At 37.3% G+C, this 21,539-nt stretch overlaps 1 protein-coding gene across 8 annotated transcripts in view; it reads left to right on the top strand.

The window, feature by feature from the left end:
- OSBPL6 (oxysterol binding protein like 6) overlaps positions 1–21,539 on the top strand; it is a 97,583-nt gene that overhangs the window by 64,278 nt on the left and 11,766 nt on the right. For 3 of the 8 annotated variants that reach the window (XM_077181365.1, XM_077181364.1, XM_077181366.1), the window contains exons 11-23: positions 2,418–2,492; positions 6,711–6,876; positions 7,815–7,945; positions 9,973–10,080; positions 12,443–12,580; positions 13,448–13,535; positions 13,734–13,987; positions 16,170–16,307; positions 16,633–16,696; positions 17,292–17,370; positions 18,627–18,771; positions 19,863–20,007; positions 20,914–21,040. In XM_077181365.1, coding sequence (XP_077037480.1) covers positions 2,418–2,492; positions 6,711–6,876; positions 7,815–7,945; positions 9,973–10,080; positions 12,443–12,580; positions 13,448–13,535; positions 13,734–13,987; positions 16,170–16,307; positions 16,633–16,696; positions 17,292–17,370; positions 18,627–18,771; positions 19,863–20,007; positions 20,914–21,040 — 1,658 coding nt within the window. The remainder of the gene's footprint in view (positions 1–2,417; positions 2,493–6,710; positions 6,877–7,814; positions 7,946–9,972; positions 10,081–12,442; positions 12,581–13,447; positions 13,536–13,733; positions 13,988–16,169; positions 16,308–16,632; positions 16,697–17,291; positions 17,371–18,626; positions 18,772–19,862; positions 20,008–20,913; positions 21,041–21,539) is intronic. The other 5 variants (XM_077181369.1, XM_077181367.1, XR_013183025.1 and 2 more) reach the window with 4 other exon arrangements.

The following is a 21,539-nucleotide window of genomic DNA, read 5'->3' as shown; positions in this document are numbered from 1 at the left end:
CTTTTGTTAATGAGATAGCTTTTATTGGATTCCTGCTAACACATTCTTGCAGTATGAATGCTAGGTGCGTGATGTATTTAAAACATACCTTTTCTTGTAAGTAAAGCTGGTTGATTTTTTTCCTAGACATTAATATTTACCACTGAAATATGCCAGTTTTGTGTGCAGTTGACTTTTCCCATACAGCTGATCCCTGTAACTTGAGTGGGGTTACTCCCTGAAGTAAAACTAAGCATAGCATGTGTCTATACATTTGCAGGTTTGGGTGTTTACTATTGTTAAGTTGTTTAAAATTAACAGCTGAATTTACAGGACTTTACTCAAGAGTAATACATTCACTGCTTCTCTTAAGAAAGATTACTTTCATGAAGGAGGTTCACTTTGTTTTTAAAAAGCCTATTTAAAATTTTGTGAAAATGGCCTGCAACAACAGGTTTGTTGATCTGTATTAATTCATTTGACAAATTATACTTTTGTGCAAGAACTGAGCCATGGGTTTTGTTTTGGGGGTTTTTTTGTGCTTTTTTGGGGTTTTTTAAAAATTGATAATAATTTCCCTTTGAGTAAAGGGCAAAGTTATCATTCTCATGACAGCTTCAAAGGAAGAAAAAAAAGACATTACTGCAAAATAATAAAGAACCAGTGATATTTTGGTTTCCCACAAGAGCTCAAAGTTCTAAAGTTCAAGACTTCGCAGGGGGAATAATTTAATAGAGAGCTGTGTGTTATGGAGTAATCTGAAAAAATATCTTGCTTTACTGAAGCTTTCAGGTCAGAACTGAAACCAGACCCAGACTAGTTATTACTTTTTCCCTTAAGTAAGTATTGCTTTTTATGGCAACTCAGATTGACCTCACTTTCTATTGTGTTGAGGAGAGTGTATGGTTCTGCAAAACTGACTATTCCCATTTTAGTAATGCATACCTTCATTAATAATCTTATATACATATAAATTTGTGCATCTCTCTGTACATAGGTCTGTCCCTACTATTTAAATAAGAATATTCTTCCATACTCTTATTCACAGGATGGAAATATTTTTGTGGAGCACAAAGAGCTTTACATCATGCAAATGATCTGTTCTCTGCTTTAACAGAATTTGTTCTCAGTATTTTAGAGGTTATTCACATGTCATTTTAATGTGAGAATTGTATAGAATATTGCACCACAAGTCTTTTACTGTGATCATTAGAAAACCTTTCCAAATGTCAGTGGCATGGCCACTAATATCAGCCAGAGGGTGAAGTGCTTGGCCATTATCCACTGTAGCAACCCTGCTGGGAATGTCATAGAAGCAAGACAGTTCAGCTAATAATTGAAATACAATATCCTGTTCTTCAGCATGGTGTCCATGTATCCAATCTACACGTTGTTATTTGTATGACCATCAGGCTTCTTGCAGAAAAAGTAAAAATGTGCATAGATCTAAAAATGATGTAGTGACTAGAGGATACAGGGGAAAAAAAATGTAAAGGAATTGAGAATTGTTTTCTAAAGGCAGAAAGGTGTATTTCCTAGTCTTCCAAAATCTTAAAATGGCTTCAAAATAATGGCATTTTGATTAAAGATTAAATAGAATTACTTTATGACAGATGTGGAGCTCCTCTGCATTAGACAGTCACTTGCTTGACTTTAATGTACTGTGAAAAATTTTCTTGCAAGTAAAATAAAGGTAAAATTAAGAAGGATGAGGCCACAAGTTAGACATGCAGAAAAGGAAGCAGTTGTTGAAATACTTAGTTTTTATTTGTGCTCCTTTATCTGAGTTTTTGCCTTGGTTTGGAAGTCAAGGCTTCAATAATGTATGTGAAAAGCAGGTGGAACTTTAAAAAGTGATTTATGGAGAAAAGGATGGATGAAGGATGGATGTGGAAATGCCAGAGCTATGTACAGGAATGTTTACTTAAGAAAACTCACTAGATAACATACACACTGAAAAATTTTACCATTGAGCCACATGCATCTTCAGTGACCAGAGTTTATGCACTTCCACTATTGCAAAGTGACCTCTTTCAGAATTCACCTTCTAAATGGTCAAGTGGCTCCAGAAGGAGTTTGATTTTTGTTTTATTTTCTGGCATGCTGTAGCATCCTTTTTGTTCTCTTATTCCATTATTGCCTTATAACTCTGAATGGCAATGCTAGTTGATTTTTTTTTTTGTAGCCTTAGTGAGTACACTGCAGTCCAACTCATCTGGAGATAATTTTAGTGAAGTATCCAGCTTTTTATGTCTCTGGCATGCACAGCTGAAAACACGATATGTCCTCAACATGTGTAGGCCATAAGACTTAACAAAATGGAAACCCACTTAAAGACTCTCCCTCTCCCTTTTCTGATTACCTTTCATCTTCCTGTGTCCCCTCAATCCCTTCCCTTCTCTTTTTCTACTTCCTTCTTTTCTTGCATTCACTGTCAGGAAGGGCCGGCACCGAAGGGCCAGTTCAGCACAACACGACGCCGGCAGAGACTGGCAGCTGCCGTGGCTACAACAGTGAGTGGATTTAAAAATCAAGGGATAGCTCTAAGGATGGGAAGCTGTGTAACTTGATTGTGTAATAAGCTTATAAAAATGTTCCTTGCACTTTTTGGAGGTGTCCATGCTACCCACTTTCAGCTGAGTTTCTTAGAAGTGGTCAGGCCCAATACAAATGTGTTCCATAAATGTGGGTCTGAGCTTGTTTACATGGTACATGTCCCTCCTCCTCCTTTATGTAAGTGCAAGTGACAGACTAAGGCCCTGCACGCAATAAGTCTTTGACAGACTATACAAAATAGAAGAAAAAAGATCAAATTCTGTTAAAAGATGTTGTGACAGTTTTAGCAAGACAATAGAACTAAGGAGATTTGTTACAAATATCCATGAAATTATAACATTTCCTTATATTTTTATAAGTAGTATAAGGTTAGCCTTTTTGTTTGAGGCACTTTCTGTTTATGTTCCATAATCCCAAAAAGTCATATTACTACCTCAGTGTCTGTATGTAGTTTTGCTAATTCTCTAAATCTTTGTCAGAAAATAGGGAGCTATGAAATCAGCACCAGGGCTGGGAATTAGTTGTGAGAAGTCCTGTTTGTGAAATTGAATTGCCATCAAGAGAATATCTTCAGCTGCTGCTTTATCAAGAAAGTACTCATTAGGAAGGCCCAATGTAGACATTTGTACTAATCCATCAACAGATAAGTACAACAGCTAGATAGGGAGGACTGTTCAGCCTAAGACTGAAGTGAGCTTTAACTCCTTATCTAGCCCAAGCAGTGAATGTCTTCACCAGGCTGAAGTATTCCAACTGCTCCAGGCAGAAGCTAAAATCCCCTAGATCTGACATAGCTTCTGCTTAAGCATAACTATCTTGAGCTTCTGCTACCTGAACCACAAACTCAGTTATTGCTATGCTCTTTTAAAACATATGAGACATATCAGTGTTTATCCAGCTTCGAAATGAACTCATCTAAATTTATTCCTCTGTAATCAGTTGATGCTCAATGCGTGCTCTGTAATTGATTGCTGTTTTGACTGTGTTGTTCTGCTTGCCTAGCACAGAAATCTGCCTGATTCCCAGTTTACAGCTGAGCAGTGTTGGTGGGAGGCTCTAACCAGAAGGCTCAGGAGCAGTTAAATAGCCTTTGCAAGGGCTGTACTTCTTACCAGGGAGTGCTTCAGTAGACAAATGCAGCTGGACTGGGGTTGGAAGGCACTAAGAGAACAGAGAATGGCTGAGTTGTTACCTGCAGCTCAAGTGAGGACCTGTTGAGGGAAGTTTTGGAGGAGCTGGAAAAAATGCTAGAGGAAGGAAAGCTAGAGGCACCAAAATGACTCTGAGGCTGTTGCGGTGCTCCTGGCCATGGCCTGTTCTTCCAGGATGATGCACAAAATGGTTGTTTCTCCCAGACAGTGAAGCTGTGTGCATAGACTGAGGGATACAGAATTATATCAGCTAAATGCACAGCAGAAAGAGGTTTTCCTTACAACCCACTCGGCCAGGAACAGTCTGTTCCTAACTGAGCATGTAATTCTGAGGAAGGTGATGGATGAGTGGGTGCAAGGCCTCTGGTGTAAAGCAGGAAGTTGGGACAAGGTTCATCTGAGGTCGTGTCTAGAAGTGTCTCTATGGAGAAAACTAGAGAGATGGATCAAGAAGCTAAATATTTTTTCAAAAACCTACAAAAAACCAACAATAAAAAACAACCAAAAAGCGAATGGATAGTAAAGTCAGGATCAAGTCACCATTAATACAGAGAGAAAGCACAGCCGTGTAAGGAGAAAAGGGGAAGAGAATTACATCAGCAGTGTTTCCTGGACTGTTGCCTATTCAAGAGAATGAAAATGGCTGTTTAATGTGGTTTTATTTTCATCTGTTATGGAAAGTAGCTTGGAAACTTTTCTAAAAAGTGCTTATGAGGAGAGTTCATGTCAATCAACAGCTCAGTATTTTTGGTTCTTGAATTTAAAGCAGTCAGCAAGGCTACTTGTCTCTGCCATGTGAATGTATATTTCTTGCAAGTAGTGTGACGTATTTGTAGAACATGGAAATTCTGTTTCTAGGGCATAATTGAAAATAGTATTTTTTCAATAAACACCATTGCAGAGAACTTTCTTTTCAGCCTGGCCAGCTGAGGTTTGAGGCAGAAATGGTGGATCTGAAGCAGATCTCTTCAGCTTGATTCATCAGAGAGTGACTAAAGAGCCCCCCCTGTATGTGTGGGCAGCCTGCCTGCAGCTCTGCCACTCCCTGTGGGTCTGGGGAGTCTCCCCCATCACCACAGGCTTGTGGGGCTGGGCAGACTCTCCCTCAAGCTCTGGCATGACAGCTGGTGCCAACTTCTTTCCTGCCTTCTGGATGGGCTAGAGGGTTGGGTGTGTTCTCCATACACGCAGGTACAGTGTAGATACCTACTCTGCCCTCCTGCAGCCACCTGGAGCAGTTGAAGCTTTGTGATGCTCCCAGTCAAAGTTCTGGAAACATGATCTCCCATTTAAGGAAAGGAAAATTTTTGGAAAACAAATTAGAAATTAACCTATGTTTAATTAGAAATTAACCACAGTAGTCCATTTACCTAATGTTGCTGGGCTCTTGAGACAGGTCATCTGGTAATTGTGAAGAAGATAAAGGGTTACATCTCCAGTATGAATAGAAGGAATTTATTTTACATCTTCTGTTAACAAATTTTTCTTGATATGAGGATAAAATGAGGTCCAGTAAAAAAATATGCACTTTGTTGATATAGCTGGAAATCAAAATACATGAGAGCAGGAATATACCTTATATTAGATAGGTGCCACAGAGTTATTATTTAATGTACTAGATGTATCTGGAAACTGAGAAAAACAGAGTGGAAAACGTATTTCACAGAGTACACTCATGAGTGGAATGATTAATAGATCCAACAGGATTTTGAGGGTTTCATTGGAGAATCAGAACCTAAACCTAAAATGTGTACTGATGTAAGTTTTTACAGGAAGGAATTGATAAAACTGTTTCCTGATCTAATCAAATAACAAAGTAACAAGTTCAACCACTGATGACAGTGGTTCTAGAACTCATCTGTTGATAATAATTCTTAGTAATATGACTTTTTAAGTTATCTTCTGCTCTCTATCATGCCTTGGAATAGACATTTTATATTTTTGCCCCATTTTTCATATTTGAATAATTACATTGGGCTGCAGTGTGAAATTCTTGCTTTACGCATTTGATCAATCTAATGAAATTAATTCGATTTAATGTACTAAACAGTGCTTGATACATTAAACAGTGGTTAATGACAAAATGTAGTTCTGCATGTCTTTCTGTTGCTTTTACAGTTGAAAATTGTGTTCTTGGCCTCATTTTCATATGAATGCATGTAAATGGTAACATTAAAGTAAAATATGAAATACTCTTGCACACGTATCACTTACATAGCAGTGGTAGCCATACAGTGCATATGTAGCATAGAGGTAACTGCTCGGTACATGATACATGTATATATAACTTAGAAGGTCTTGCATGTACTTTTATTTTTATTACTGTACCTGAAAATTAGAGGAGAAAGTGAAGTGGAAAGATAATAAACTAAATTCTTTGCTCCATCTTACTAAGCTGTATCTCTCTGCATTTATTTATGGTCCATGTATTTTAAATGCAAATCAGGCAAAGTTTTGATTTTATTTTGTTGTCATTGTTTATTTGTTTAGTTAAAAGAAAATAGAAAGACTGTGCTTCTTCCCTCTTCATAATTGCCAGTACAGTGAGTTCCAACTGAAAATTTAGAAGTAGTTTTGAAAAACTTCAATGGTAAATATGATATTATATCCTATTTCTGGATCTGTGGAGGAACTTACATACTTCAAATGTTGGTATTGCAACAACAGACTCATCTACAATTACTGTCAAAATGTCCAAATATAAAGGACATGTCTCATGGTTCAGTTTTCCAGTAATCTTCTAAGCATTAGGAAATCATCCATTTTTTGTAAACGTTAGAATTTAAATACTCCATCATTAGCTGTGTGTTTAGGCCTTCTTTTTTCTATCTCAGTGAAAAAATTCTAGAGAAATCTGCATCAGCTCTATTGAGATTTAGGAGAGTAAGAAGTTACATGTTCACTCTTGCCATATTCTTCACATTGTGAACTAAGTCTTTTCAGAAAAAAATTTTGTTTTGCTTCAACAGAGTCAAAAGTTTGTTTACACCCTATACAGCATTTCTTCTCTGTTTCTCACTGTAGGTCCCTTTCAGTGCTACGATGTCACCCGTTCGATTGCATTCATCCAACCCCAACCTCTGTGCAGACATTGAGTTTCAGGCTCCCCCAAGCCATGTGGCAGACCCTCTGGAGTGCTCTACTGAGTACATGAAGCTTCAAGAAGAATTCTGCTTGATGGCACAAAAAGGTAGCTGGAGATGCCAAGCCTTCCATGTAACGTGCTTCTCTGTTGTGTTTCTTTGTTGCCCTCACTTAGTTGTGGCCAGGGCTTTCATCTGCATTGGGTGACACTGTATAAGAGTTTTTAGCTGCTTTTTTATTAACCTTCTTATATTTTCCATGCATGTCATAAATGTAGAGCTGGGTAAACTTTGAAATTGCTTTCCAAGTCTTCTGAACTGCTTTCTCCATTCTGTAAATAAGTGACTGAATTTGAAAACATTTTTTTCCTCAACAAAATGTATTATTTCTCCCCAAAGATGATTCAGAATGTAACTGCTGCACATAATCCTGTGAAATCATTTTTGTGCAATGTTTTCCATGTCAATGGAATCAATGGGAAAAGAGCTTATTACAGGAATGTACTTTTGAATTGCAATTTTATTGCCCATAAATGAATGATCCTACAAAGAAAAAAATACCATTTTAAGAAGGTTTTCTTAACAGTTTGCTATTACATAACAAGCATAGAAAAAAATGTGAGACTGACATCTTAAAAAATTCTAAACCTGTTTAAAGACCAAGCAATCATCTTTATTAGTACAATATTAAGTCTAGCAGAACTGATGTTTCTGTTACTCTGAAAAGTACAAATAAAAACCAGAAAGAAAATAACACACATTGGACACAATTTTTCCAAATGTGCACCTTTCCATATGTTCAGCACCAAGAATATGTTCAGATGAGATATGTGTGAGCATCCAGTACGCACATTGCAATCGCAAGCTGTAGGTGTTTGTACTTAATTTGGCATGGATTACTTGAAGTTCAGGCCCTTGTTTCAAATGTCCATTACTGTGGGATGGAAGTCTCACTCTGTGTTTATTGCTGAAATATTGTAAGAGATGGCAATGTGATTTCTGTAGCCAAGAAAACACCTATTTTATTTTTTTTCTTTTTGCTTAGTGCATTCTCTTTTGAAGTCTGCCTTTAACAGCATAGCTATAGAGAAGGAGAAGCTTAAACAGATTGTTTCGGAGCAGGATCTTACAGGCCACAATGCTCAAATAGCTCACCTCAGACAGTCCCTCTCTCAGGTATGTTCTTGATTTGATTTCAAGCACATCTATCTTTCCTGGTGCACTATTTCTTTTGTATTTTAGCCATTTCCTTTCACGTCAAAGGAGCCAAGAAAAAGCCAAGTTCTCAGCCAGAACTATGGCATATTCTGTTACAATGTAGATATAACCTCACTGCATGTGGAGGTGAAGGATATCATTTGTGTAAGCATGTATCTGTTATGATTTTCCAAAGTAAAGAAAAAGGATCAAATGTTTTTATACACATGCTAGATGTCTTTCTTGGAGCTGTTCCAGCACAGCTAAGGAAATAGTCTTGTTTTTGTAATTAAGTTTTAAATTTTGACCGTATATTGTCAGATTTGTTTTATATGTCCGTGTCTCTAAATGCAAATGAATCCTGGGTTGCAATATAGTCATGGGTAAATTGGATTTCCAGATACAGACCTATTAACTCTCCAGCATCTCTCCCACTTAAGCTAAAGGAAAAAATATAATTTGCTTTAGTGGGGGAGAAGAAATTAGCAACAATAAGTCCTCAGGTTGCAAAATAACTCAATTTTTCAAAATTCATTGTCAAGGAAGCATAAAAGCATTTGCTGGATTGGTGTGGAGGACTGCATCTGCAAGAAGAATGAGCAGATGTTTAAAGACAAACCTTTCTTTAGATGCAGATGCATATCATGTTATGCAGATTGATTGCTGTGCATTGTGATAAAAAAGGGTTAGGAGCAAGAGATAAGGTAAGCATTTTTGGTTATTGACACAAATTTATCTAAGACCTGTGGATATTTATTAAAAACTTAGATGAAATAGGGAATCATGTTTTCTTCTTGGTCCTGGCTTCCAAGGTTAGTTTGAAAGTCACTGTCACACATTAGTTCACAGCCTCAGTGGAGAGGAAGTGGAAAATTGACTGTGACTGGGTTTGTCCAGTCTCCTGACCAGGGTTGAGCTTTTGAAGAAGCTACTGTCAGGCTGCTGTTAGTCATTACCTTCCCTCTCTGAGGGATGGCAACTAGGAACATGCTCAGACCATTTCAGAACAAAGCAAAATTGGGTGATTTAAGCTGTTCAGTGACAGTTTAAACTTACCTATTTTCCTTTGTCTTTCTTTGTTTTAGTACATTCATGCAATCTATTCCTCAGTCTGCAGTAGGGGGAGACAGAAGAAGGTTCTTACTCCATTACAATAGTCCTTTTCTACAGAAACAAAATGAATCTCTGTTCTTATTTTCTATAATCCTCGGTGCTGGGGATATATTAATGTTAAATCAGCCATGTTCTAGATATGTAGCATATTATACTTCTGGATTTCAGAATCTCACCCACTAGTCTTTCCAACCAACAGATAATACGTATTTATGCATCCAAATTTGTAATCTAGGTTGGACTTTAAAATAGGAGAAAAATCAGCAGGTAGCAGACACCAGTTGAATTTTGCTGGTATTTGTTATGTAGTGGATCAGTAGTTTGAAATAAGTACAAGGGTAAACCTATAAAATTGATCTGGGTGGGTAGACAATGATACTAGCAATGTTGGTTTTACTGGAAAGAAAGCAATTTCCATTTGCAGCCTCTTAGTGCTGATAACCTTGACTCAGGAGAGGCTGTGTAGTTGTAAACCAACAATTGCCTTTTGGGCATCTTGTGGCTAGTTCCCATGTGTTGTTCTGCAGTTTCACTCTTTGTTGCTGTATTCACTCCCCATTTCCATAATGTACATAACCCACCAGTACACCTGCCAAAGAGCTCTCTGAAGAGCTGAGGTAGAATGCCAGTGTTACATTGTGGGAGAACATCTGTCCCCCCATCTCCTGAAAAGCAGTGAAGGCAAAGTAACCAAAGATGAAATCATGTTGGAGAGGATCTCAAAATAGGTATCTCCCTATAAATGAAAGAAAGGAGGTTCTGTGATTTTTTTAGGAAATTGCTGGAAAGAAGCTTTTTTTCTCCTTCTTTTGTTTTTTCTTTTTTTTTTAACTTTTCTTTTTCCTAATGTTTACATTTTAATTTTAAATGAAATGTGCAATTTTTATTTTAAGGCTCTCAACCAGAATGCTGAACTAAGGAGTCGCTTGAACAGAATACATTCAGAATCTGTTATTTGTGATCAGGTTGTCAGTGTAAATATTATTCCTAGTCCTGATGAGGTAAGACTTTGGCCTTTAATGGATTTAGAGTACAAACAAACCTTGCTAATTCTCACTACATAGATGAAACACACCTGAAAAATTATTGAATTTTTCACATTGGCAAATGTTCAATCATAGAAAAAGTCAGGTTGTATTTCCTTACCTATAATAAAACTTCAGTCTTTTGTTTTCCATACATCAGACATGAAAGAACTCAGCTTGGTCTCTTTAGAGGAGCAGAGAAGGACTCCAGTTTTGGAATAGTAATTGTTGGCTGTGGGAATTAGTGAGGTTTTACTGTATTTGAATGTATCACACAGTAGCTAACCAATTCTGCATCTTAGTTTCTTGACAAATCAACAGAACGATTAATTATTTAATGACCTGATTTTGCAAGTGTCTAAAGGGCCTCACGTTTAGAATCTTGAGTGGTACTGTTAAAATCAAAAGCTTCAGTCCATGAACCAAGCACTGCACTAATATTTTTTGCAACATCTAGTTTTCCTTGTTTTGCTTTCCTTAGTCAGCAGATCAACAAACATTTGTATTAATAACAGTGAGCTTCCCTTGTGACAAATCTGAATTTGTGGACTGTAATATATTATGATTAGTATGGTCACTTTGGCAACCATTCTGTATGCATTTTACAAAAATGTTTTTGATTTGTCATTTCCACTATTTTTTTTCTATGCATATGTCATTTCAGTTAACATAGTCTTGTCTCCTAGTTATTTCTTCCAACAGGCAAGAAAGGTAAAATTGTTTTTGTTTATTTGCTTTCTGAAAATGTCTAAGCAATTTTTCCAAGAATCCAGCATGTTGGAGGCTAGCAACAGAACATAGAAGTGAAGTGGTGCCACAGCACAGCAATCTACAGTGAAGTTCTGGGCAATGACCTTCTCTTCTGTTCTGTATTTTTTGTTGATTAGCTGTTTCTTTTTCATTTGTTCATCATTGTCTTGGTAGAAGTAAGCCTGACTGAAGAAGTTTTTCAAAGTTTCCAGATCTCTCATTTACTTATCTTGCTTGTTTTATATATATCTCTATAATCTTGCTGCATAGATAATGCTTGTGTGAGGGTCTTTTTCAGGTAGGAACATGTGTATTTTTCCAAGTCCCTCTAGTTTATGTGAAACCTCAAAATTTTTGTCACTTCCTGTAATGATTACAGTAAAATGAGACTCTGTTTTCATTATAAGTCATCAAGCATCACAATCCATCTTTTAAGTCCTAATGAAAAAAGAATGGGTTTTGACTTCTTGGCTTGTTTATGCTTTTTTGGGATGTTTTGTTAGTGCTTTTTGAGGTAACTGAATGGAATAATTCTGCAGAATTACGATGTCAACAAAACCATATGCAGGAATTCTGGAATAAGATTAACTGGGATTGTGTTGCAATCTGAAGAGTTAACTATGTTTAAAAGGATTTCAGTAGTTTCATCTGTATTGTGTTTAAAAGGATTTCAGTAGTTTCATCTGTATTATCTCCCAGGGACAACATGCTGTAGGAAGTTAGGGATTAGGTCCAAGATCTGTTTCCCTCCACAGCAACAGATCCTGTGGTAAAATGGTACAGGGAGAGCATCTTAATTTTTTCTTAATGGGATAGCCTGCAGGGTAACATTGAAATCTGGTGTCCCACCCACCACTACAGGAAGAGGAGGGTATATTTCCCTGTTTTAGCCTGCTGCGCTACTGACATCAACATGGCACAGTTTTGAATCCTGGACTTCACTGTTACATTTCTTTATAATAAACCATAGAGAGTTCATTTCTTTAAGTAGTATTGGGTCAGTGTTAATGGCATAATGCAAATGAGATTAGGAGTATAAACATAGAATAAAAGCCCATAAAAATACATATTATAGCTATCCTCCTAAATATTCAAACATTTCATGCATTGTTACTAAACTGGTTCACATGGTCATTTATTTGGAAAGTAACATAACTCCCAGACCTTATAAATCTTTATAATTAAATTTTAGTTGTATCAAAGCTAGCTCTCAGTGATGTAATTTGTTATTACTAGAGGTAATTTAATCTGAAGTTCATGGTTGAATTTGTCTGACACAATCCAACTATTGTCCACAAAATCAATTCTCTGCATAGAGAAGTAGATCTGCAATTTCATACTGCTAAAACTTGGCAGTAGATGCTGGGCAGGACTCAAATGAAGACATGTATCTCATTGTTCAAAATGCACTTTATTTTGTCATGCATAGTGTCATCTGTTAGGTACACACAAAGTCCTAGTAGCATGCTGTCTTTACTCCCTGTACTTGTATTTGCCATAGAAATCTTACTCAGGTGATTTACCCCTTCTACATGTATTTCTTTAATATGAGAAATAATACTTCTACTTTTCTGTGCTTTATTTACAGACAGGTGAACAAATTCATGTCAGTTTGCCACTGTCTCAGCAAGTTTCTAATGAAAGCAGGCTCTCTATGTCTGAATCTGTTTCAGAGTTCTTTGATGCACAGGAAGTGCTTCTGTCTGCCAGCTCGTCAGAAAACGAGGTAGGCTGTGACAGCAAGTGGCGGCTGTGCTGCTGGACACAGTTAGGTAGTGCTACCACAAGTGAATTTTTTAGTAATGCTACTTAGAATAAAAAGGTATCAGAATGTGTAAAGTGTAGATAAACAAACCTGAGATCACATAAAGAGGTGCAGGAGTTCCCTGAAGTGTAAAACTGAGTTGAAAGTTAGTTGTGTCAGTAACTTAGGCTCAGCATATGTCCTTTCCAGGCTATGGCAGTTCCACTGAAGGATGACATAGGCAGTTACAGCTGGCTGTGCAGTTAATTAAATTTAGATTTTCAAATATTCTTTAAAAAATCTTATACTACATATGTGTATAAAATTATTCTCTGTAATGAGAGAAATAGACAAAAAAGTAATATTTCTTGAAAAAACAGTTTTGTAAAAAAAAAAATTTAAAATATTCTTAATGCTGATGAGATTCTTGTTTTTCAAAATAATAGATCAATGTTTACATAATTTGTTTGCTGAAACGTAAGTCACATTTTATTGTTTGGTTCTTTATAAATAGCACAAATCTGACTATTTCTTTTCATCTCCCATCCCTAGAACATTATGTTATCAATTTCTTTTCATCCCTGATCTTACTTGAAGCCACCTTTTGCAGATCTCATGTCTGTATTTGGATAATAAGGAATTCAGGAACGTGAGGACAACGTAGCATTTTTTTTGACCCTTTTACTGCATTGGCACTATGGACAGATTGAAACATTCAGTTCATTTAGCTAATAGTTTTAATTGGATAAAGAATATTTTTTTTAATATCTGTGTTTCAGTTATTTTTGTCTGTTTTGCCTGTATATTTTATATGTATTTGAGTTAATGGATGTTTTATTTATGTTTTAGGCTTCTGATGATGAATCTTATATCAGTGATGTGAGTGACAATATATCTGAGGACAACACCAGTGTTGCAGACAACATTTCTCGGCAAAGTATACTGTGTTTCAAACTTTGAGAAATTACCTTGGTTATATTCATGTACCAGAACTACTGCATGTCAAAACAAGTCCAACTCAGCTGAAAACAATGAAGTTGGGCTTGCTTGTTCTGGCAGTTATTTGGTTGAATTGAGAGCTCTGTTTTTCTTAGTCTGGTGCTTTCTTATGACAATATTTTTCTTCCCTTCCCAGTTCTTAATGGTGAGCTGACAGGAGGCGCGTTCAGAAATGGACGGAGGACTTGTCTCCCAGCTCCCAGCCCTGACACCAGTAACATCAATCTGTGGAATATTTTGAGAAATAACATTGGCAAAGATCTTTCCAAAGTATCCATGCCAGTTGAGCTAAATGAACCTCTGAATACCTTGCAACATCTTTGTGAAGAGCTGGAATACAGTGAACTCTTGGACAAGGCTGCTGAAACAGATGATCCTTATGAGCGCATGGTAATGCTTTTAGTGTAGCACTTCTGGCTGTGTTAAAAAGGGAGCTGTTCAGTGGGGTCTATGCAGGGTCCTCTCTTTCTCCTCCTGGTCACAGACAACAGACCTCCCTGCTGGGTCACAAAAGTGTTGTCAACAGTTACAGGTGGTAGGTTTGATCTGAGCAAGGCTGCGGGATTTTTCTTGACCTCAAACCAAGTCCTGCAGTTGTAACTCATTTATTTAGGATTAATCTCATGCTCCGTGACTGTAGATGTAGGCATTGGCAGTTTCTAATTCTGCAGCATCCTTTCCTGGCTTTCAGTGGTCAAATCTAGCAGCCTTCAAGAGTTAATAAAGTCTGTGGCTGCCTTATGATCACTATAGGTGTGAATAAGATGTCCTCCCAGGCAATTTCTAGGAGAGAAGTTTTAAAACACCAGAAGAAAGTTTGCCTGGGTAGCCTGACCAGCTCCCCTGTAAGTCTGTTTTGGTTTTTTTAGTGACAGCCAGCAGCCTGTGCTCAACTCTCAGGGTTCTTTTATCTGTCATGTCTCCTTTTCCTCAGAAGATACAGGGAAAGGCTGTAAGGGGAAGTTGGCAGTGTTGTTGCTGAACATATCTGCTGCTCCCTGGTATGGGTTTGCAGCACTGTGGATAGCTGAGAGAAGAGAGGTTGCATTTGGCTGTCACACAATCACACACTCAAGTCCCTGTTCTGCTGTGTTCACAAGGCCTGCAGGAGAGTGAGGAGTCCTAAGCACTGAAGAAGTTGAAGCTACCTTGAGAAAGGGAGTTGAATTATTCATTATCATCACATTCTGTTTTCTTACAAGACTCAGGAGGTGATCATAGTGGGTCCCTTCCAACTCAGAGTATTCTGTGATTCTGTCCCTCACAAAAGGAGGGAGATTCTGTAAGAAGTAATGAGTAAAGCACACTGATTGCTACCTTTATTAAAAAGTTTGGAAGGTCAGTATTGAAGTAGTAGGGAGAATTCTGGAAGGAGAAGCCATGGTGCAACTGAAAGCTTCCTTGGAAAGGTGGATTCAGTCCCCTTCTCTAATACAGATGTCTACTGCAGTACTTGGGAATACAACCAAACTTTTAAACAGCATCCCTAAAAATGCAAACTGCATACCTGAGCTGAAGCATATGGAACTACTTGGAAAAGAGCTGAATACCCAAAGCTTGTGGCAGCAATGCTGTGAATACATTACTGCTTGTTCACTGTTCTCTGAAAGAGCAGGACTTTGCTATCTTCAATAAGCAGTGGAAATCTTTTTTTTTCACACTGCTCTCTATATCACAAGGATAGTAAACTCCAGTGTCTTATAGTTAAATTGAAAAGGAAGTTGAAATGAATCTGAAAACAGTTTTAGAGGAATGAAGGTTTTTACTGTTGAAGAAAAGCCTGTGAAAAAACTGTTAATTTTGTTGATGCTGCATTTCTGAATAATACAAAATGAAAAGAGAATGGAGCACCTATTACACAGTGGGACAAAAACAAAGCACATTTGCCCCATTGGTAGCATATTGCCAATAGCTGACTCATTTTTATCCCTGTGTTGTTTTCTGAAGTTTTGTTTGGACTTCTGACTGGCTGATGTGATTTTTTTTAAAACTCTGAAAATGGGACCTTGTAAACTAAATAACCATGGCATCCCACTTCACTTATTACTTCCAGTCAGGCATGGCTTAGAGATTATTGTTATTGTACATGTAGACAAGGGGGCTGGCTGTTAGGGCTGCATATGTGTGGAAGATTTGGAGATAACTCTGGGTTAAGAGCATGCTAAGTGGGAGCTGTTCATGTTTGGCACTAAATAAAATAATTCCCATAGGAAAATGATATGTGATCTCATAATTAGAATTTATTACATACTATTTATTCACAGAAAGAAGGACTAGAGCTTCAGGTCACTAATGATAAGCCTGGTGAAAGCCAGAAAAACTGTGTCATTTGCAGATTGTCATTTTAAGGGACTGTTGAAAGACTGAATGAGGCCATGAAGAAAAAGAAATTATATCAACAGAAGAAATAAAGTTTATACTTGTTCTGGCTGGGATGCATGGTTTCACTGTCAGGCATGCTTCATTATTCCAGCTGTGACTCTGAGCAGAATGAGTTGTGTGGTACCACACAGTGATGGCACATACACAGGAGTGTCTGCCTGTTCTCATGTTCTGGTCTGTATTTTTACAGGTTCTCATAGCTGCCTTTGCAGCATCAGGCTATGCCTCTACATACTTTAGAGCGGGAAGCAAGCCATTTAACCCTGTGCTTGGTGAAACTTATGAATGTATTAGAGAAGACAAAGGATTTCGATTTTTCTCAGAGCAGGTAAACCTTGTTTTTAGATAGACACTCCTGTTTAGATTTATCTTTTTTGTTCTTCATTTTATATATAATCCTATTTTTCTTTCTACTTAGAATGGTTTGCTTTCTTAGAAGTAAATAAATATTGTTAATATGAGTGGACTTCTTTAAGGGCTAGAAGGAATACATCTTTATAGTAATCACTAGGAGCTGTTTTAAGTACAATCACTTAAGTTGTATCTGTTTTCATAGCAACATGAGCTGTTTAGTATTTTCATATTGCAATAACAATTGTACTGTCTTAGGAATGAAAATTAAATGTTTTTGACTCAACCAAATTGTGTTTCAGGTTAGCCACCATCCTCCCATTTCGGCCTGTCACTGTGAATCGAAAAACTTTGTGTTTTGGCAAGGTATGCTTTTTAATTCAAAAGCATAACTCCTTTTTTATTGTCAAATAAAACTTGTAAAAGCTGAGCTTTGGATTTGGAACTTACTCAGAATTTCTATACTTATTATTTTGAAGTGACATATTATAAACTGATGATCTGATTTATTTTACTCCAAATTCTCATTAAGAGTGAGCAAACATATTACAACTTCCTCTGTCACTTGCAGCCTGTTTATACTCTCCCATTTAAAAGGTTTTTACCAATAAAATTACTATTTCTTACAAACACAAGCAGTTCTTTTTACAGTAGAAAAAATTACTCTTTCTTTCCTTGTACCTACTGGTGTATGCCTTTAATTTGTATTGAATGTTTGCACAAGATATTTGACAATCATGCAACACAGACACAATTCTTAATTAAACTTACATTTAGTTTTTCTGACCTAATGTAATTTTCTAGTATTTTTTTCTTTAGTATTTTCTTGGCAAATTCATACTACCTACTGCCCTGTTTTGAATTGGATAGTCCAGCACAGATGGTCTGGTGCCACACAGATCAGTGCAAGGGGGAGACCTTGGTCATTTCAGCATTTTAAGTATTTCACTGTTATATTCAGATATCAGGTGGAAAAACAAATTCTGGGGGAAATCAATGGAAATTCTGCCTGTTGGAACCTTGAATGTGACTCTTCCAAAGTAAGCTACTCTCTTGTTTTCAAGCTTTGGTGCACTCCAGTCTGGGCTGCCTTGTGAATGGGTTGGAGTAAGCAGATATGATGTGGATTGTACTGGTGAGGGTTTGTGCCCAGCTTTAATCTTTCCTTAGTGTTCATGTGGGGCTACTGGAACATTTTTGAGCCTGAAGATCCATTTTAGGTTTTGGAGGAAGAATATGCAAAGTGATGGAGAGAGAGAGATAGGAATGTTTTGGGAGAGGGAACCCATGTTTTATGTGTACAGCAGTGATGAGCTGTTCAGAACAAGGCTGCTGTGCAGGACTGTCAGCAGCTGGTGTTGTCCTAAGGCTCTCAGTGCCTCTGAGTGTTCCCTCAGAACCACAAGATCATGAAAGGTCTTTTTTCAAAATGTCGATAAACCGATGTATATTCTCCATACTTTGTATGGAGATGTTGGCAGAGCAGTGAGAGGCAGTAGCTTCACCGCCAGTGAGACTACTTGCAGCTTGTAAATCCTAAGAATATGCCAGGAGTGGGTACTTTAAACGTGTCTTCTGGTTTTGTAGTGGTGTTCTTGCTCCTGTACATTGCAGCCAGCCTTTCTTTCTGCCTCTACCAATATAGCATCACTTCGCCTCTTTATCCATCTCATAAAATTAAAGTAAATGCACTCTGGAGCAGCTTTGTCTTCTGTCTTCATGCCTTCCCCTAAACTCTGAAGGAGAATATGCTTTGCATAATATAATCCTCTGGTTTTATTCTCTTGTTTGATGTTAGACATGCTCTGACTGGATAGTCAGAGGGATGATGGGCCAGTGTGCTCCTGGCTTTCTACTTCCTTTCCTTGATCTCCTGTCCAAATTTCCCACACTTGTAGTATGGTTTTCATATTTATTTTGTTCTGTTTGTGATTTAATTGCATTTTCTGTTTATAATCTCAATTCAGCCCCTTTTGTTGATCTTTTGGTCCTGCCCCTATAGGAATCGTGGCCATAGCACTTCATGCTCTGAGGACAGTGAATAGGCCATGCAGGGCTTCAGTGGCTCATAATGTGTTTTTATTTGTGGTTTATAGCACCTTTTTGTAGTTCTGGAGCTTAGGTGAGCTTCTCTAAGGAGGATTAGTGATGTAACCAGATACAGGACTTTGTCATCTGTGTGGGTATTTTTGGGAAATGTGGTTTGTTTTTACAATAAAGAAGGAATGTTTTACTTTTTTGTCAGCAATGTTCATGATGAATAGATATTACCAACTACTTCTTAATCTGTTCTTAGGTACGGAGATTACTATGTCTGGAACAAAGTCACTACTTGTATACATAATATTCTTAGTGGAAGGAGATGGATAGAACACTACGGAGAGATAACTATCAGAAACACAAAAAGCAGTGTTTGTATTTGTAAACTCACTTTTGTCAAGGTAACATATGGATGTTAATATATATCTTATATTCATATAACTGTAATTTAAGGGTACATCAAGCTGTTTCTTCACTATTCCTGAAGTCCATATTCCACATGTTATCTTTTGTTCCTTTTATCAGTATTCATAAAATGTAAATTCTCAAATGAGAATGCGATGTCAATTAGTAAGATTCTGTTCCTCTGAACATTTGATGTCAGTGTGTTCCATTGCTGTATAGCTGTGTGCTGTACTGTTGCTGGTTTTTGATTAAAAATTAAATGTCAACATTTTTTTATAGTAACACAATGAAAACACAAAGTCACTGTACACTGCCATGCCATTTTGCTTCTCCTTCTACTAGAATTTTTCGGCCAATATTTTCTCTCTTTACATTATGTATTGCTGCTTTGGTTCATAGTACTGTAATATCCAGGCAAGGATCATATATAAAAATAGAAGTTTATATAGCTATCTTACTAGCAAGTATTTTCCCTAAAAATAAATTTGTCTTCACATTGCAACAAAAGATATCGATACCATTTTAGTGTTAACAATGGGATGTTAACATAAATCTGAAATTTGTGTTTTGTTGGATAATCTGAGAATGGGCAACTGGCTCTTGGATGAAGGTGCTAGAGCTAAATGTGTCTAAGAAAAGCAAAACAGAGAAGAGAAACAGAAAGAAACAATGTGTAATAATGTAATGTCTTCCCTGCTGCTTACAGTAGTGTTCAGCACCCATGAAAGGATTCCTACACAAGTACAGGTATATTTAATACCTCCTCGTATAGGAAGAGGACTGTTAGAGGCAAAAGGTCATTTTTGCAGAATTGTGTGGGATTTGTGATTATGACTGAGAATGTTGTTCCCAGATGTGCAGTTAATTTTATGTCAAAACCACATTGCAAGTGTTTCTCCGTTTAATAAATCAGTTAGTGTTAGGACCATATGATTTTTAAATTTTGGTATTCTTAGTTCCAGGTGAGCTGTTCCAACACAGAATTTGGACAGCGGGCACCACAGCTGAGAGACATTCATTATGTGTATTGTTACAATGGGCTGTTGGAAAAGCAGTGTGAGCTAGTAATTCTTGGTTAAACTTGCAGGTGAACTACTGGAATTCCAATGTAAATGAGGTCCAGGGTGTTGTGATAGATCAAGAAGGGAAGGTGGTTCACCGCCTTTTTGGAAAGTGGCACGAAGGCCTCTACTGTGGGGTTGCACCTTCAGCCAAATGCATATGGAGGCCAGGTAAGAAGCTTGTAAAAAATTCTGGAAGGTGTGAAGCTGTTTTAGCCTACATTTTAAATACACAAAATAATACTAGAGAAGTTTAAATCCCTGGCTAGACAAACAGCAGTTTACATGGGTGTATAATAATGGTAAATGGAAATGTTCTTACAGGGCATAATCTTTAGCATCTCAGTCTGACTCCTGGTGAGATGTGCTGGGACCTTGGGGTCAACAGAAGAATAAAATTAAGAAAAAAATTGGGCATCTGGGGAGGCCTGTCTGCCTTTTGACAGAGAGCAGGGTAACTTTTTTGGATTCACCAAACAGGGGTTTATTGAGTTTTCAACTTCCTGCTTGCTTAGAGGCCTGAGGTTGAATTAGTCATCCTTTGCACCTGTATCTTTCATACGTGCGTTATCCAGGAATTATTTTTCTTATAATTTTGAATCCTACTTTGTATTTTTGGTATTTTGAACGGTACTTTGCACCCTGCTCTCTTCCTGACTGTCTGTTCTGACTCCTTGTAGTGGTGAATCAGGCTGTGAGTGTGTGCTAAGTTCCAAAATGAACTCTAAAGATCAGTTAAGGTTAGGTTTTAGACAGACATTTGATAGACCCACTTTCTGGGGAACAGAAAACTGTTTTTAATTTGGAAAGCTTGAAAACATTAGTTTTTATTTAAAATGGGAGGAAGATCATAGAAGCTTTGAGTCTATTAACATGTAATTACAATCTCTGCAGGATAAGCAATTGATACTAATATTTAGTGAATTTTGTTTCTCTTACAGAATAGCTTTTGGTGCTTTTTAACTGTAAGAGTAAAATATATTAACTATTTTTCTGTTAAAAGTGTATAAATAAAGGAATCTCTTGCATATTTAGAGTAATAGCTTAAAAGCTTTTTTCTTTGTCTTATGTGTTCAGGCTCCATGCCAACCAATTATGAGCGTTATTACGGCTTCACAAGGTTTGCTATTGAGCTCAATGAATTAGATCCTTTACTGAAAGATCTTCTTCCTGCAACAGATGCACGATTCAGGCCAGATCAAAGGCAAGAATGCTTATTTATACATTTAATATTTGGTGGGCTCAAGGCTGAGTTTGGCTGAGTCTTGAATTCTGTCTGTATCTTCACTGCAGTCTGAATTAAGCTGTAGAGGATTCTGCTAGTAGAGAAGATAGTCAGTATTACACTCAAATTTCTGCTTAACCCAGCTGAGGGAAATTAGAAAGCTTCTTGTTGATGCTATAGAGCTGTAGTGCAACCTTGGGGCAGATTGCTCATGACAAACTGGAAAACAGGCTCTGAAATGCTGTGCACTTCTGCTATGGATGGAATCAGCACTAATTCCCTCCGAATTCTCAGTTCATAGTCCTTCAGTGTGATATGCTGAAGTTGCTGAACAAAGCCTGTGCCTTAGGCTGTAGGTCAGGTACACATAGCTGGGGAGTCACATCTCAGGCTGGATCTGAAAGTACAACACTGACAACACACTTGGCTTCTGCATGTCTTTTGTGATGATGGATACTGGAAAATCCCTTGGACTAGA

Source organism: Agelaius phoeniceus, chromosome 7 (genome assembly GCF_051311805.1).
Source record: "Agelaius phoeniceus isolate bAgePho1 chromosome 7, bAgePho1.hap1, whole genome shotgun sequence".
In the NCBI taxonomy this organism is placed as follows: Eukaryota; Metazoa; Chordata; class Aves; order Passeriformes; family Icteridae; genus Agelaius; species Agelaius phoeniceus.
This window is presented reverse-complemented; position numbering and strand designations above follow the sequence as displayed.